The sequence below is a fragment of the Drosophila sulfurigaster genome, chromosome 2R (genome assembly GCF_023558435.1).
Source record: "Drosophila sulfurigaster albostrigata strain 15112-1811.04 chromosome 2R, ASM2355843v2, whole genome shotgun sequence".
Classification (NCBI taxonomy): domain Eukaryota; kingdom Metazoa; phylum Arthropoda; class Insecta; order Diptera; family Drosophilidae; genus Drosophila; species Drosophila sulfurigaster.
Window position 1 is genome coordinate 2,035,637 of NC_084882.1, and position 16,139 is coordinate 2,051,775.

The 16,139-nt window shown below is 35.3% G+C and overlaps 1 protein-coding gene across 2 annotated transcripts in view; it reads right to left on the bottom strand.

Moving 5' to 3' along the window:
* The window catches only part of LOC133836071 (myosin-VIIa), a 169,087-nt gene that overhangs the window by 133,207 nt on the left and 19,741 nt on the right, over window positions 1–16,139 (bottom strand). The window contains exons 5-6 of one of the 2 annotated variants that reach the window (XM_062266364.1): window positions 14,867–15,011; window positions 6,733–7,307 (exon numbers count right to left, since the gene is read on the bottom strand). In XM_062266364.1, coding sequence (XP_062122348.1) covers window positions 6,733–7,307; window positions 14,867–15,011 — 720 coding nt within the window. The remainder of the gene's footprint in view (window positions 1–6,732; window positions 7,308–14,866; window positions 15,012–16,139) is intronic. The other variant, XM_062266362.1, reaches the window with a different exon arrangement.

The window sequence follows — 16,139 nt, forward strand, 5'->3', positions numbered from 1 at the left end:
GTATTTTTGTATGTTTTGAATATAATACCGCAATATTTTGCTTTTATTCAAAATGGCTAGCGGGTATATTACAGTCGAGCGAACTCGACTGTAGTATTCTTACTTGTTTTTAAGAGAAGCTTGAGGTTTTTCAGAGTCATCGCCACCTGTAATGGTGCAACAACAGAGCCAGAGAAAGTAAAGGCCACACAGAACTTTCCAGAACCGAAAACAGTAATCGAGGTCAGGTCATTCCTGGGCCTTGCGAGTTATTAAAGATGCTTTATTAAGGATTTCGCGGCAATAACGAGGATTGTTTCGGACATCTTAAAAGGCGAAAATGCAACAGTAAGTATGCACATTGTAGTTTAATTCACTGAAGCCCAACAATACGCATTTCACAAGCTGCTTGCCATTTTGGCATCTGAGAATTTCTTGCATAGATTTCCCGATTCAATGTAACGACCGACCCTTCGGTCTATGGATAGGCGCGTCCTATAACAATGATTTCAAGAACATCATTAAGGCATTGACCAAACAGGCATCATATAAAGTCAAAGACATAAGCATGTTTACCTTTACGTAGCAGTTTTCGGAATCCAATCCTAATGCGGAAATTTAAATGTGCGCACATTGTCGAGTCCAATGCACGAATATTATATAAGCCTTACAAATAAAACTTGGTTGCGGACGTAACTTAACGATATAGAGGAGCAAGATGGTGACTCTTGTACAGCAAAGATTCACAGCGAAATCTCTCTCACCCACACTATGGAAACAACTGACAAACCACTGAATTGTTCAAACGCAGTTTTGTTCTATTTGGAAATAAACGGCGACACTATCAGTTTCTCCTGTAGGGAAACCTTACATCCCCAAGGATGTTAATGCTCTGGATTGTGATTTGCACACACTTGCAATGGTACAAAATAAACTACTAGTTCGGAAAGGTCCAGCATCGTAGTTATGCCATTGCAAATCAAGGATAATGCTATAGCAAAATATTATGCTTTATTTAATTCCCTCACTTTCGCATTCGCAATCAGACGCGTTTTTATTATTTTTTTTTTCATCCAAAATTTTTGGATTTTAATCAAATTAACATAAGTTTTCATTCATGTAGTTGTAGCTTACTAACTTCTTTAACCTGTGCCTACGATCATTAAATCACAGTGGGTAAAGCGAGTATTTCACTGTCGAGCACACTCGACTGTAGTTTCCTATTTGTTTATTTAAGACACTGTGCGTCATCAGCTTAGCGCACCCCACTGACTTACGTTTAGTGTTTAATTTGGGGCTATAGTTAAAATTATTTTTTAATTAAACTTTCAAGAATTTACTTTAAAATCAAACATATTCTGACAATATAGCACTAAAAATAATATTTTAATGAGCTTTTCAAAAACGTATTAAACAAAATGGGTAAAAATATATTGGTCATCAGGATAGCGCTATCTGAAAAAATTAAATTTTAAAATATTTGTAGAGCATAACTATATACTATTTTAAACTATTTTAAGAATAATTAATAATGTGTGGATCGGCCTTTATTTTGATCGCGAGTTGATAAAGTTCATTGAGATAATTTATTGAAAGAGTAGCCCAAGCTTGTTTTATTCCTTCGATTAATGCATCTTATATTGTTTTCAGGACTCGTACACTGTCCTAGCCATACATCCCCAGACGTTCTCGATGATATTGAGGTCGGGGGAGTGGCAATTCAAGGACATCAAGAGTTTGACCCCGAATCCACGACTTAACAGACCGGACTGTGTAAATCGGAGCATAGTCGTTCGGGAAATGCCATTTTAGGCTTTGAAAAAGTCGTTTTATTTGGGATTTATTTGATGTTAAAAACTGCAACTCGCAGGTGCCAAATTATGAAATTAACGAGGTCTCATGCGAATTTGATGCTTGTCTTATTATAGCACGCCTATCTCCGCCATCCCATAGTTTTCTTTATCTCGAAGAAAACTGGCAATATTTTTCCTGTTTCTTCTACTTTCTTCTGCAATTTAATGGATAAATCGCCCACACTCGATGTAAGACTCTATCTTTCATTTTTCTTTGTCGGATAGAATTGTTCCTTTTCCCGTATTAAGTATTTTTACAAAGATTATGAATGTATTAATCTGTCGAAGCAAAGCAGATAACTAAAATCGAATTTGCGGGCACTATTCTGATAACGCAAAATAAGTCCAATCTTTTCCGTCGAACACAAAACAAAATGCAAACAAAATCACAACAACGCAGTATCAATAAGCAGAAATATATATATTCATATATATTGACATTCGTTTTTATCTCTTTTGTTCATGATTTTACTGTTAAGTTTAATTTGATTTGAATTTTTATTTTTATCGATGTTTGCAAAAAATTACGGTTGCCGACTTGTGCCAATATTGGGATCGTTCGTTGCGGGCTGTGCGATATCGTAATACGCGAAAAATGTGCTAGCTTTAACGGTTATATTTTTGATTTGATTGCATCTAAGTCAGGGCTAAGGTGGACCTGCGATCATGGCATGGACGCTGAACGCGATATCGCTGGGTTTATTAGGCAAGCGCGGACAGGCTTTTGGAACGTATTCGCGGGTTTAAAAAGCTCTCAAATAGTTTCTCGGTTTTGTATTCTGAGTTTAAGAGTATGAAGCTTTTGACTGAATATTCTACGCGAAAAAATGGTAATACGCGTCTGTCTATTACCATCTGTTAGTGAACTAATGTCATTCAGTTCTCCGTCTCCTTAACCCTCGGTAGCTCTTTAACGACATTGCGTCGTTAAATGTGGATGTTCCTGCTCCGATTTTAGTGTCAACAGAGTTGACGATGGTTAAAGAAAGGTAATCTTCACCACCCTCTCACAGTGGGCGATTTGGTCTCGCTAGCGGCATTTAATTTAAATTTTCAAATTTAAAAAACCGTTAATATTTTTTTACATATCGATAGCAGATGCTTTGATTAACTTTTTAAAAGCTTTTTAAAAGCTCTACGATCAACTGATCATCAGCTGTGAACGGTCAAACACACGATATGATTTTGCAAAGAGCTCTAGAAAATTCTTTCTTTTTTCGCGCATTGATTTCGAGTTCCTCGCAAATTTACAATTTTTAGCGAAACTTGTTAGAAGTTTGGTTTTTTATTATATTCAAGGTATGTATTTTAAAAAAAATCAATGTTTGTGACCGGTCTATAAATGTGTAGCTCATAAAACGTAGTGGTAATTCAGTGTATTAACAACTCGCCCGGATTAGCGTCTTTCGTGGAGTAGAGCTTACCTGATTCAAGTGGATTTAGTCTAACTCTTTTATAAGCCGAAAGTGTGAATCAGTAGCGTCCAAAATGTGTAATATGAATTGCTATTACCTGCTAGCCTTCAAACTATGGTACTTTTTAGACACAGTGTTAGTACCAAAAAGGGATCTTTTTTTAGTATTGCACTCAGAAGTCATCCCATTTTTTCAATCATCCCATCATTTTTTATATAAAGTTTATATATGAAATATGTTAATTGAAGTTCAAATAAAATAAAAATACAACAAAATTTAAAATGTAAAAAAAAAATTTTTTAACTTAAAAAATTTTATGATTTTTCTCTGATCAGTGAAAAAAAACCGACAGAAGACATCTATTTTAGTTTAGAAGTTATTAATTAAATGCCGCTAGCGAGACAAAATCGCCCATTGTGCCTCTGTCGAAATCATCACCCCTTCAACTATAGAAGAATTGTATGAAAGCTACGAGTGTGCTCGATTATAAGATACCCGCTACCCATTTTGAATAAAAGCAAAATATTGTGGTATTTTTCTCAAAACATACCAAAAATATACTACAAAAACTGAAAATATACCAAATATTTTGCATTCCGATACAGTACCACCTTCAAAATATACCGTCGAGTGCACAATATACCAGATTGTCAGCCGGAGCAACAAAGACCTCTAGTAAGCAGGCTTTTTTTCCCATACAAAAGTATTTCTTTAATAACTTCGACAATTTTTATCTTATCGCAACCAAACCAGGAATCACAATTACTACATATACATATGTACATATATACATATATACTAGAGGTGGAGAACTATCGATAGTCTGCGTTATCGATAGTGCTTGATATTTTCCATAAACTATCGACTATCGACGATAGCAAGGAAAATCTATCGTCGCTAATTGTCGATGTTGCAGTAATTAGTTTTTGAAGTAATCCATATTTATTTAAAATATGAGAGTATATGCTATTTATATATTTATTTCAACCAATAATTTCGTACGCATATTTGCAATGATTTATCCCGCTTTGCTGAAGACCCTCTCCGACCCTACGGAGGTTGCTGGTATACAAAGATATTTGAAAAAAATATCGACCACTATCGACGATAGCGATAAACCACTATCGAAAGTGCGCGCCGCTATCGAGAGCGTGTCGATAGTTGCCAACCATCGATAGTCCCGATAGTGCAATCGATAGTTCTCCACCTATATATATATACCAAATTTCGCGACTTTGCGGGAGCGGAAATTCCTTACATTTCCTGCCGTCACTTCTACCCTATGGGTATGATATATTTGGTATATTGATATGGTACTACATTCAATATATACTCTAGAAATATACCAGATTGCCAGCCAGAGTAACTCCTAGTAAGTAGGCGTTTTTGTTTATACAATATTATTTTTTTAATGATTTCGACAATTTGTATCTGATCGCAACCAAAATTTGACATGGCTATATCGTCTCGTTGATGAAGAGCTTCTCAGAGACGGCGACTGAATATCGTCTACAGTTACGGCTCCTTCGAATTCGCCTAATGGAGTTGTACTGGCTTTTCCCAAACGCAGAACAGATATAAAATTATTCAGGTCCACTGCTGGCAAGCGTTTATGAACGGAGTTCACAATAAGCACATCGGCCCCTGTATCAACCCGGCAAGATACCTCAACGTCGTGTAGTTTTATAATTTTTAGTCGCTTTATCCACATTAACAACTTTAACGGCTTTTATAGCGTTGGGGTGATTTAATGAGATATCTCCATCATATTGACATTTGAAGCTCTTCCTTTTAGCTACGCAGTCTTTACGTCGACTGAACCACAATTAAAGCATCGAGATGATTTTTTAGAGTTGTCGATATTGCATGTTATATTTAAACTCTTTTGGAATATTAAGCCCTTTACTATTGTATATAGAGAATAACTAACTTTGCTTTGATGTTACCCAAGGCAATCATTTTTTATTTTCTTTTGAATTCCTTAGGAACATGGTTTTTAGTTCTTCTTAATTACAGACAAATTCGGATTCAAGGAACAACTGAACCGCTTTTGTCATTTTTGATCACGCACTAACGCATTTCTATTTCTCGCTTAGACCGTAAGCGTAAGCGTTTAGTTTGAAGTTATTAAACCAGTAGCAATGACTCTCCATCAAAAACTGGTACAATTGTAGAAAAACCTTCTAACGTCATTTTTGTCTCTTGCCGGTCTATCTCATTGACTTTAATTTTAAGTTTAACAATTGTATTATTTGTTGCAAATTCGCTTGATTTTGTTGAATTTTCTGCTTCATTTTCGCCAGTTCAATTCTACTTTTTATCTTTATGTTATTGCTGGCAACTTCCAATAATTTCTTCTTTTCTTCTCCTTTTTTCACTGCGCCATTTCTCGCAAGTTCTACCGATTTGATCTGTATTTCTTTTGACTTCACTGCTTCTCTGCTTCGCAGCATATACAATTGTATGTACGCCTGTCCTTCAAATTTACCTTTTTCTACTGCATCTGTTTTTCTCATTGCTTAGAACCCACACACATGCCCAGTGGGAACTGCAAACCTCACTATTTTTTTGATTTACTCATTCGCGAACAATTTTACTCAACTTAACTCACTGAATATAACACAGTGATGAGTAAAAATCAACTCATTTTGCCGTACACATGATTCAGATCATTTTGAGTGTTCGGTTCAAAATGTGAGCGCATGCAAGTTTGATCGGCTGAACCGAGCAGTGTGATTATTCGGCTGTTGAGTGCGTACGAATGTTTTGCATTCAGCCCACTTTCATCGCGACTCGACAATATGTACACTCGATTCCGTTTTCAACGCCGTCTCAACACAATTAATTCTGCTTTAAAATACCGAACTTCAGGTGGTTAAGCCACCAAATAAAACAAAGTTACGTAGGTTATTATTTTTATAATTATAAGAACGATATAATAAACAGTTTAATGATCTACACAATAAGAGGACTACTGTTTTTGTCAACGCCGACACACTAATTCTATTCGCGTCGATCTTAGTTTCGCGTCGATAAACTTATTTTGTCTGCTGTAAATAGGGCCATGCAACATGATTGTGTCAGTGCAGAAACAATTTTACTTTTTTCTTAGTTGAAATTAGAACCCACATATTAGATTACCGCCTTAACCGTAGTAGACTTTCATTACACTAAATCTTCCTTCTCTTACCGACCGTAGAACCATGCAGGGTGTTTTTTTATTCAGAGACTAATTAATGGTGAAGTAGATTTTTCAGAGCTATTAAACCAAATTACGTTGCATTAAGAACAATAATTGTTTAAAAAATATATAGACCGATATAAAGCGCACAAATTCATAGTGTTATGTACACTATATATTTGTTTGAAAATAATACATGAAAAAAGTAGGATAATCAACCTTAGTTATCTGTCCTGACTGACTCAATCTGTAACTGAACTTTTAATGAGTAAGTCAAGACAAAAAACAGCTAATCTAGACTTACCTCGTGTAATTTTAAAGGTATTTCGGTTATATTCCCTCGAACATTAATTTGACGATGCAAAAGAACTTTGATTAGTTCATCAGCCTTTAAGCCTAAGAGCATAGATAGTGTGACAACTATTTCTCGATCCGATAAAGATAAATCGCATCCCTCGCCATCAATATCCATAAACTCAATATTTCCCAACCATAGTATTGCACTGAGTACTTTAAAAATACTTTCAATGACAGTTTGGGGAATTTGTAGGACTGTAAAAGCCATTGTCAGTTCGCCAAATCTTTTTGACTCCAGATTAATATCTATTGCAATATCTTCAGCACTATTTAGGTATCTATAAAATTCTGGAGACCGTAGGTATAATGTTTCAGCGATTTCTTTATTTGTTTGTCCTTGAGCAACCAATTGATACATCACATGATAATTTCGCTCTCCTGCACTTTGGAAAGTTATTCGAGATTGCTCGAGCAGATAATCCTGTATTACGCAACCTTTAATACTGTGGTTATCATCAAAACATACTTGCATAAATTTTCCAAATCGAGAACTATTGTCGTTACGAATAGTTTTCGCATTACCTAAAAGAAACATAATGTTTACATATTACATATTATATTGGTATCGAGTTAGTAAAGTGTCCTTAATTATACCCGCTACCGCATAGGGTATTATAACTTTGCGCCAGCAGGAAATGTATGTAGCAGGTAGAACGAGGCATCTCCGACCCTATTAAGTATATATATTCTTGATCAGCTTCAACAGCCGAGACGATCTAGCCATGTCCGTCTGTCCGTTTGAAACACTGGATCTCGGAGAGCTATAATTTTTTTGTCGACAGCATTTGTTATGTTTGCACGCAGATCAAGTTTGTTTCAAATTTTTTCCACGCTCACTTTTGCCCCCGCAAATCAAAAAAATCGTTTAACAAGTGTAATTTTAAAGCTAGAGTTGCGAATTTTGGGGTATACAATAATTACTATATTATACTTTTGTATGGGCAAAAACCCCTACTCACTAGGGGTCTTAGTTGCTTTGGTTGACAATCTGGTATATTGTGCCGTCTGGTATATTTTGAATGCGGTAATATATCTATAAACCAAATATACCATTTGGTATATTTTGAATGCGGTAATATATCGATAAACCAAATATACCATTTGGTATATTTATGTTTTTGTAGTATATTCGGTATATTTTGAGAAAAATACCGCAAAATATTTTTCTTTTATTAAAAATGGGTTGCGGGTATCTCACAGTCGAGTACACTCGACTGTAGCTTTATTGTTTTTTTTTTTTTTTGTTTTGGAAATCAGTCTTAGATGTTAATTTTTTAATGCCAAGAAATGACTGCAGCTATCGGGTCGTTAACTCTCTTTTATTTGTTTTCCTGTGATTTACAATATATCGCCTTCATCGCTTATGTATAAAATTACGTTTATATTTTTTATGGGAACGCGTAGCTCCTTCCTCTGCACTTGAAACTCAACACAGCTTAAACAGACACAATGGTATTGACGAAAAGTAATATTTCGCTATCTTGGGCTATCACTGCCCATTCGGTGGGATTTTCTTGAGGAGTGTATGTGGCGGTGAACTGAATTTCTTCTCCCTGAAAAATACGGCTGGCGAATTGGACTGTATTATTACGAGGGCTGCTATTTATATTTCTGGCCTAATAATGAAAATGCGAATATTTATAAAAAAAAAAATGGATTTATTGTTTGTCACAGTATGCTCCAGCAAGATTTATTTACTTTTGAATGCGCTCAAACCAATTGTCGAACCACTTTTCCACTATGATTGAGGCACCTCCAAAACATGGTTTTTGAACGTTTTAACAGCATCATCTCACATCGAAAATCGATGACCACGCCTTTTTTCCTTGATGTGCTGTTTTGTTTTGGGCTCATAACCATAGATCCATGATTCGTCACCTGTGACGATCTTATAAATGTCTTTTGAAGCACAGGGAATGTATTTTTTCCAAATTTCTTTGAACCAATCCACACAAGCCTTTTTTTGAGCAATTGTCAAATTGTGCGGGATCCAACGAGAACAATCCTTTTTTACGACCAGGTGTTTATGCAATATCGAATGTATTCAGGTTGAAGAAATGTAAAAGGATGCCTCTCACGATATGTCACATGACGATCTAGCATTATCAGTTCACGCACGGCATCAATGTTTTCCCTCACAACGTCTGTTTTTGGACGACCTTCACAACCTTCGTCTTCCAGCGAGCATCGGCCACGATAGAATCCATTAAACCAGTTTTTCACAGGGCTATAGGATAACACTTTATCGCCTTACAAAGATTTAAGTTCATCGGTCCACTCTTGTCGTAATAATCCAAGTCGAAAGTTGTGAAAAATTATTGCTCGAAAGTGTTCACGAGTAAATTCGATTTTTCTGCCGAGGTAAGTTTTTGATTAATCGATAATCGATATCAAACGTGGTCGCACATGAAAAAGTTGTATGAAGCTTTTATCGATAAAAGTCCAAACTTTTTTTGGGAAATAGACAATTGGTCATAATATGTCTAGAAGTGACTTAGGCCAGAAACTTAAATAGCAGCCCTCGTACATACGAATTTCCAGGGTACTCTAAACCCAATATGCTTTCCCGAAACGCCACCTGCAAGTGGGAAGTAACAGCCTTTCTAACTTTAACCATTTGTAGAATGCGTCGTTAAATACCAAGAACATAAAGTCGACGCACTACACGGCGATAAGCTTTACGACTTGCTTCATCTCTCTCCCAGAATACCTCAGCATCAACCGGTCGACCGGTCCAATTCCTTCAAGACCCTGCGTCCTTCAGATAATTTAGTACTCGGCCTGCGGCCCAAACCGAAATACATGTTTCTCGATATAATCAGGGAAATTATCTGGTTTTTCGACTACTTAACTTTCATTTCCGTAATCCATTTGAACACTTAATCTGGTTGCACGGTTAGTTGTCATGCCTCCAACGAATTCCAGGAGTGTGCATCACCCATGAAAGAAGAGTTGATGGTAGATGGAGTTCGGACCGGAAAAGAAAGACTGAATAGAAAATTTGGTCGTGCACATTTATCGAAGAGAGTAATCACTCCCCTGCTTCTCACTTTATTCGTGCTTTTAACCTCAATGCACACCGCCGCGACGGTGTTAAGTAATTACTGGCCTGCATTCAGCGTTCGTTAATGATGATCCAAGAAACGGCCGTTTTGGCGTTTTAAAGTCTCTTAATTTATTTACTTAATAAATGTATTTCTTGCTTTTACACACGTTACCCTTAGGGTTGCTATCCATTTACCTCACAACACATAGAATCCTTTACATATCAAGTTACACATAAGCTCTAAATAAAACTAAGAAAACATTTCAACGGAAACAAAAATCATTAAACATTAACATGAAGGGAGCGTGTATAAATCCAAAGAACACTTGAATCACACCACGATATCATCAATATTACACCAATACACTCAATAGAACCCTCACAATAAATTAAAGTCGCAATAAGTAGTAAATAACATAAGTTAAGCCTTTGCTCTCTTGGATCTTTAAAATTAAAGTTCTCCAGTAGAAAGAAATTCGTTTATTTTTTATTTTATTTTATACGTCTAGATGAGACCGGCAAACAAGATTTATCTTTGGAGCCATTGAATGACAACTCGATGTAGAAGCGTTGAAAATCTCATTGATCACTCATGCGAACATCTGAGCACTCGGATTACTCTATTTAAAAAACTTACAATGAATTCTATACATTTAAAATTCAGGTTCGTTAATAAATCTTATTAAATAAAACTTTTTAAGCTTAAAAAATTAATAAAACTCAAATAAAAGTACAATCAATAAGCCGTATTACTGAATCATCATATAATATTTCATATATAATAAAGTATATATATTCTTGATCAGCATCAACAGCCGAGACGATCTAGCCATGTCTGTCCGTATGAAACACTGGATCTCAGAGACTATAAGAGATAGATCCAGTGTTTCATACCCAAGAAGATATTCAATATCACATATAATATTAATAAGACCTTTAACTTATTTCCATCAGCAAATAGAATTTGCAAAAGGCATTGATATAAAAGTAGAGAAATTAAATATTAAAATTACTTATAAAGAAATTAAAAATATGTACGCCAGAGATATGATCAAATAGTGTCTTTGCTCAGAGAAGAGTATTATCTACTTTCACAACGAAACAGATTTCCCAATCTTTCAACAAGCTATTTAGAAAATGTAAGCTCAAATAACCTAACCAAAATTATGATAAAATCTTTAAGTAATTTTTATTGCAGAATTCTAAGAATTAATATAAAAAAACCATTTACACCAGTTACAGCCTGATATTGAAAGATCAATCAATTGGTTTAAAATAAATATTAATACTGATTGTAAAAAATTAATACAGAATTAAATAAATAAATGTGATGTTTGTAACGGATTCTCATAGATACAGCATAAACAATCACCATAGTCGCAGAATCATTTGTTCAACGAATGGAATACCCAAGAGTATGCTTGCATATCAGTAGTTGGATTAAGAAAAAAACCCGACTGGTGTTAGCCGTGGCCGCGTCACATTCACATGAGATTCCCAAACCACAAATGCAATATTAGTGATATCTTGGATGATTACTATATAAGTTCACTTATCTCCTTGCAGAGAAAATTGAAGCGAACAATCCGGTTTGGGGCAAATTTTCCCGTTTAAGCAGACCCTACATTTGCCACTCCGGGTCAAATCGATGTGATCTTGAGCGGTAACTATGGAGATGGACATGTAGGGAGTCCAACCAAGTAAACTCACGATTGATGCTAGTGATCTAGCAGAGCAGCACTTCGTTAAAACGCATACTCGCAGAGAAGATGGCGCTCACATTGATCAATATCAATTTAAGAAGAAGGTAATGGCGATTGAGTCTACTTTACCCCAAGCATTAAACCGCATCGCGTCATTACAGAGAAAGTTTCTAAAATATCCTACACTCAAAAAACAATATGTCGAATTTATGGAGGATTATCTACACAAGAAATTGCTTAAGGACGCTAAAAATATGCTATAAATTTGTAGCACTCTATGCAGTCTTTAAACCAGACAGTACGATGCCGAGTAGCATTCGACAGTTCTCGAAAGAACTCCAAAGAACACTTGGTCAATTCACGGCTGCGATAGCTGGTCCTATTTAAGAGGATTTAATTGGAGTTTAGTAATTTGAGTCCGTCACCATCCATGAATTAGTCATTGCCATTATTGGCAGCTCGAGTTTTCAAACAGCTCGCTGAAGACTATACCCATGTGTACCCAAATGCTGCCGTTCCGTTCTCTCCAGAGATGCGTATGTGGATGACATTCCAACTGAATGCGACAAGTTAGAAGATCTCATTGCGCTCAAAGACGAGTGAATTTTGCTACTCAGCAAAGCTCAGTTCAAACTTCGAAAGTGGAGCTCAAATTATTAACAGGTATTCAATTGACTGACAAAGCAGATTTGTGAGTATCCACTTTCAGTTTTTAATTATGATAGTCGATGAGGGTTCTTGGATTACTTTGGGAGCCATCAAAGGATTATGTTTTCCTCAAATAAGAACCACCATTTTGTTGTCTGAACTTGCCAAGATCTACGACCCCTTGGGATTGTTTGCGCCAACCACTCTTTTTTTAAAGTTTGCTTTCGTGATATTTGGCTAAGTGCTGTCGAATGGAATGATGTACTGCCTCCGTAATTATGTTCACGTTTGCAAAAGTTCGTATCCCACATACATATGAGGCCTTTTAAACACTTTTATAAGGAGTATTTTCTAGCAGACTATAAACAATTAAAGTTCGGCAAACCAATTAAATAAAAATCCAAGCTGATCCGATACACGCCCTTCTCGTCGAACAGAATTTAATGCAGAAACTCACGAAATTAATACACAAGAAAATAAAATTAGTCAAATAAATGATCTTATTAAAAGTAAAAGTGATTTTGAGAGTAAAATCCAAAACAACAAATCCTTTTCAAAAGACAGGAAACATCAAAAAACTTGACGTTAAACATTTTGAAGAAGCGAACAGAGCAAGTAAAGCAGTGTTGCCAGAGTCGCTTTTTTCCCTTCAAAACTGGCTCTTTTCAAATGCCATTTGGAGAATTTCATTAAAACTATCCTCATTCTCCTCATTTTTATTGTCATATGTTCATCCAGCTCTTATAATTTTAAGGAATTTATTAGGAAGGAATATCTATATCAGAATTTGTCAAGTCTGCGCAAGCCAGACTAGCTATAAATGCATGATTTAGAATAAAATGTATTTTCATTTTAAGTAGAAAACAACGAGTAGAAAAACGAATAGCGCTGTCGTCTTCAAAGTATTTAACTACTAGATTTCCTAAATGATCCAAATGAGCCAACTATGTACGCTCGGCCACAAAAAGACATAGCACTGCTTCTTGCTCGATCGTCTTGACCGTCAAAGCTACAAAATCTATTTGGTTTGTTTGCATAAACCCGCCCCTAGCACTTTTATGCTTTTTGGTCAAAGCATGGGCGCGCAACTCAGAGAGTTTTCCGGTGATTGTAGATTTGCAGTAACTGTCACCCGTGTCGTCCCGATATTTTTGTTTAAAGTCTTTTGACATTTTTTTTAAAACATTCAAAACACAGTGAACTGAAGATCAATTCACTTTCGCCTTTAGTGACGCTACGATAAGAATTGCGTGTTCTTTGAGATTGTTTAACAACAATATACAATCGATTTGTCACTAAAAATGTTGGCAAGCATCGACAGAACAGCTACAGCAAATATTGTCCCATAATTTTGGGCAAATAGAAAATAAATCTAAAAAAAAAAGCATTTAAGTAAAAAAAAACCCAGAATTCCCGCTGCCCGCTGTTTGCAATTTTTTCAAGTAAATGGTATTTGAAAAAAGCCAGTTTTGACGGGAAAAAAGCGACTCTGGCAACACTGATCGGCAGGGAGTCTTCATTTTTAAGTCTTAGCATTGCCATACGTTTAAAACTACATCAAGTAGACTTAAGTAAAGCAACTTTCTTTTTTTCTTTCGTGTTAAAAGATTTGTTAATTGGCGCCCGAACAGGACCAAATGAATAAGAAAACAGAAGACTATCGTGTCGCGTACCAGCGCCTCAAGAAGCCACACAGTGTAACTCGCTAAAGGTGCCTTTATGGAATCCTCAACGTAAGTGCGATTTATAAGAATGAACTGAACTATTTCACTTTGCCAAACGTAACCGCCGTAGTACCCGTTCGCCGACAACCGCATAAAGCAAAGTGTCAGTAGCCGTTGCCGCAAGTCCGCAAAGCAATAGGAGGAAGACGACCCATCCGAAGGATCGACACAGGATAGATTTGGCGGATGTTTCATTATTTGTAAGCATGGATTTTAAAGTGATAAGAAATCATACAAATGAAGATAATTTAAGCAAACCTATATAATAACATGCATAAAAGTCGAGTATGCTCGACTGTGAGATACCCGCTACCCATCTTGAAGAGAAGCTAAATATTGCGCTATTTTTTCAAAATATACTTAATTAATATACCACAAAAATATTACGAATGTATATTTGGTATATTAATATGGTACTACACTCAGTATATACTATAGAGTACAAAACATACCAGATTGTCAGCCAAAGCAACTACGACCCTTAGTAAGTAGGCGTTTTTGCCCATACAAAGGTATTTCTTTAATAACTTCGATAATTTTTATCTGATCGCAACCAAATCAGGAATCACGAAGACTATAAAAACTCAATATTACCGAACTAGAACAAAACTCTCTTGTGGAAAGTAATGGTACCTATAATCTTCCAACTGTGGTTTTTTAGATTGTTTTTAAAAATGATTGCTTCAACATTTTGGAATTTGGCGAAAATGTTACTAGTCGAAACGGCCCCATCTGATTTCAAATTTCTGTGACGGTTCTTTAATATAATTTTTGTTTTTTACTATATCAGATTGTTCTAATTTGTCACATTTGAATTCATGATTTTATATAGATTTAGATTACGACATTTATAAATTGCAGTCTTCCAACATTTTATAATTTGGACTTGCGAGTAGATGATGTGGTAAAAACTTTATAGACGGTTATTTCGAGCAGCGTTAAAATTTTTTTTGAGCTTACCAAATGCTTCCAAAATTGTGTTTGCTTCCAAGATTTGTTGCTGTATCCATGAGGAAACATTAGATGTAATTGCACATAAATATTGCAAAACAAATTTAGTCGACTCTGTTTTTCCAGCACCGGACTCTCCAGATATTAGGCATGACTAAAAATATAGTTTTGGTATATGTGAATTTCTAAATAAATGAACAGTCAATAAAATTCTAACTTGTAAAAAATCGTATCGCATCACAAACGGATTAGTTTCTTTTTTCACAATTTTGATCATTTTAAGTATTATCGATCATAAATTAAACAAGTAAGAAAGCTACAGTCGAGTGTGCTCGACTGTGAGATACTCGCTACCCATTTTGAATAAAAGCCAAATAATGCGGTATTATTCTCAAAATATACGAGAATTATATATCACAAAATATATCGATATAATACTACATTCAAGATATACTATAGAGCGCCAAATATACCAAATTGTCAGCTAAAGCAACTAAGACGAATATTATATAGGCATTTTCGCCAAACAGAAGTATTTCTTCGATAATTTTTATCTGATCGCACCCAGGATCAGAAATCACAAAGATTGTAGTTATTTTTTTTATATACCTAAACTGGCCACTCTAGCTTGAAAATTATACTTGTTATTCGAGTTTTGTCAATTTGTGGGGGCGGAAGTGTGCCAAGCAAAAATTTGAAACAAACTCTCTCTCTTTTAGTCTCTAAGATCTAAGATCTAGGTGTTAATACAGACAGACGGATAAGGCTACATCGTCTCGGCTATTGACGCTAATCAAGAATATATATATGTATATACTATAATACTTTATAGGGTCGGAGAAGCCTCCTTATGCTTCTTACATACATTTCCTGCCGGAACAAAGTTATAATACCCTTTTCTACCATATGGGTAGCGGGTGTAAAAATTCAATGATTTAATTTTAATTGTGATTCCTGTATCCCATTGTTAAGTAAGCAACTCTTTCATTAACAAGATAGTAGTTTGTAATGTAAAGACTAATTTTTCTGTTTTTAAGTTACCAGCACTTTGTTGAAGTTTTTAATTCTTTTGAATTTATAAAATAAAAAAGAACATTCCAGTATTATATTTGAGAAAAATAAGTTACCTTATACCTAATATTTAGGCTACTATCAAAAGTGCGAAAACCCAATTATTTTATATCAGACTTTCACCAAATTGAATTGGTTGATCAACCCGTTTATTTATTTATTTTTTTTTAAGTAGCGTCAAATTAATATTTTGACGCATCTCATAAAACAT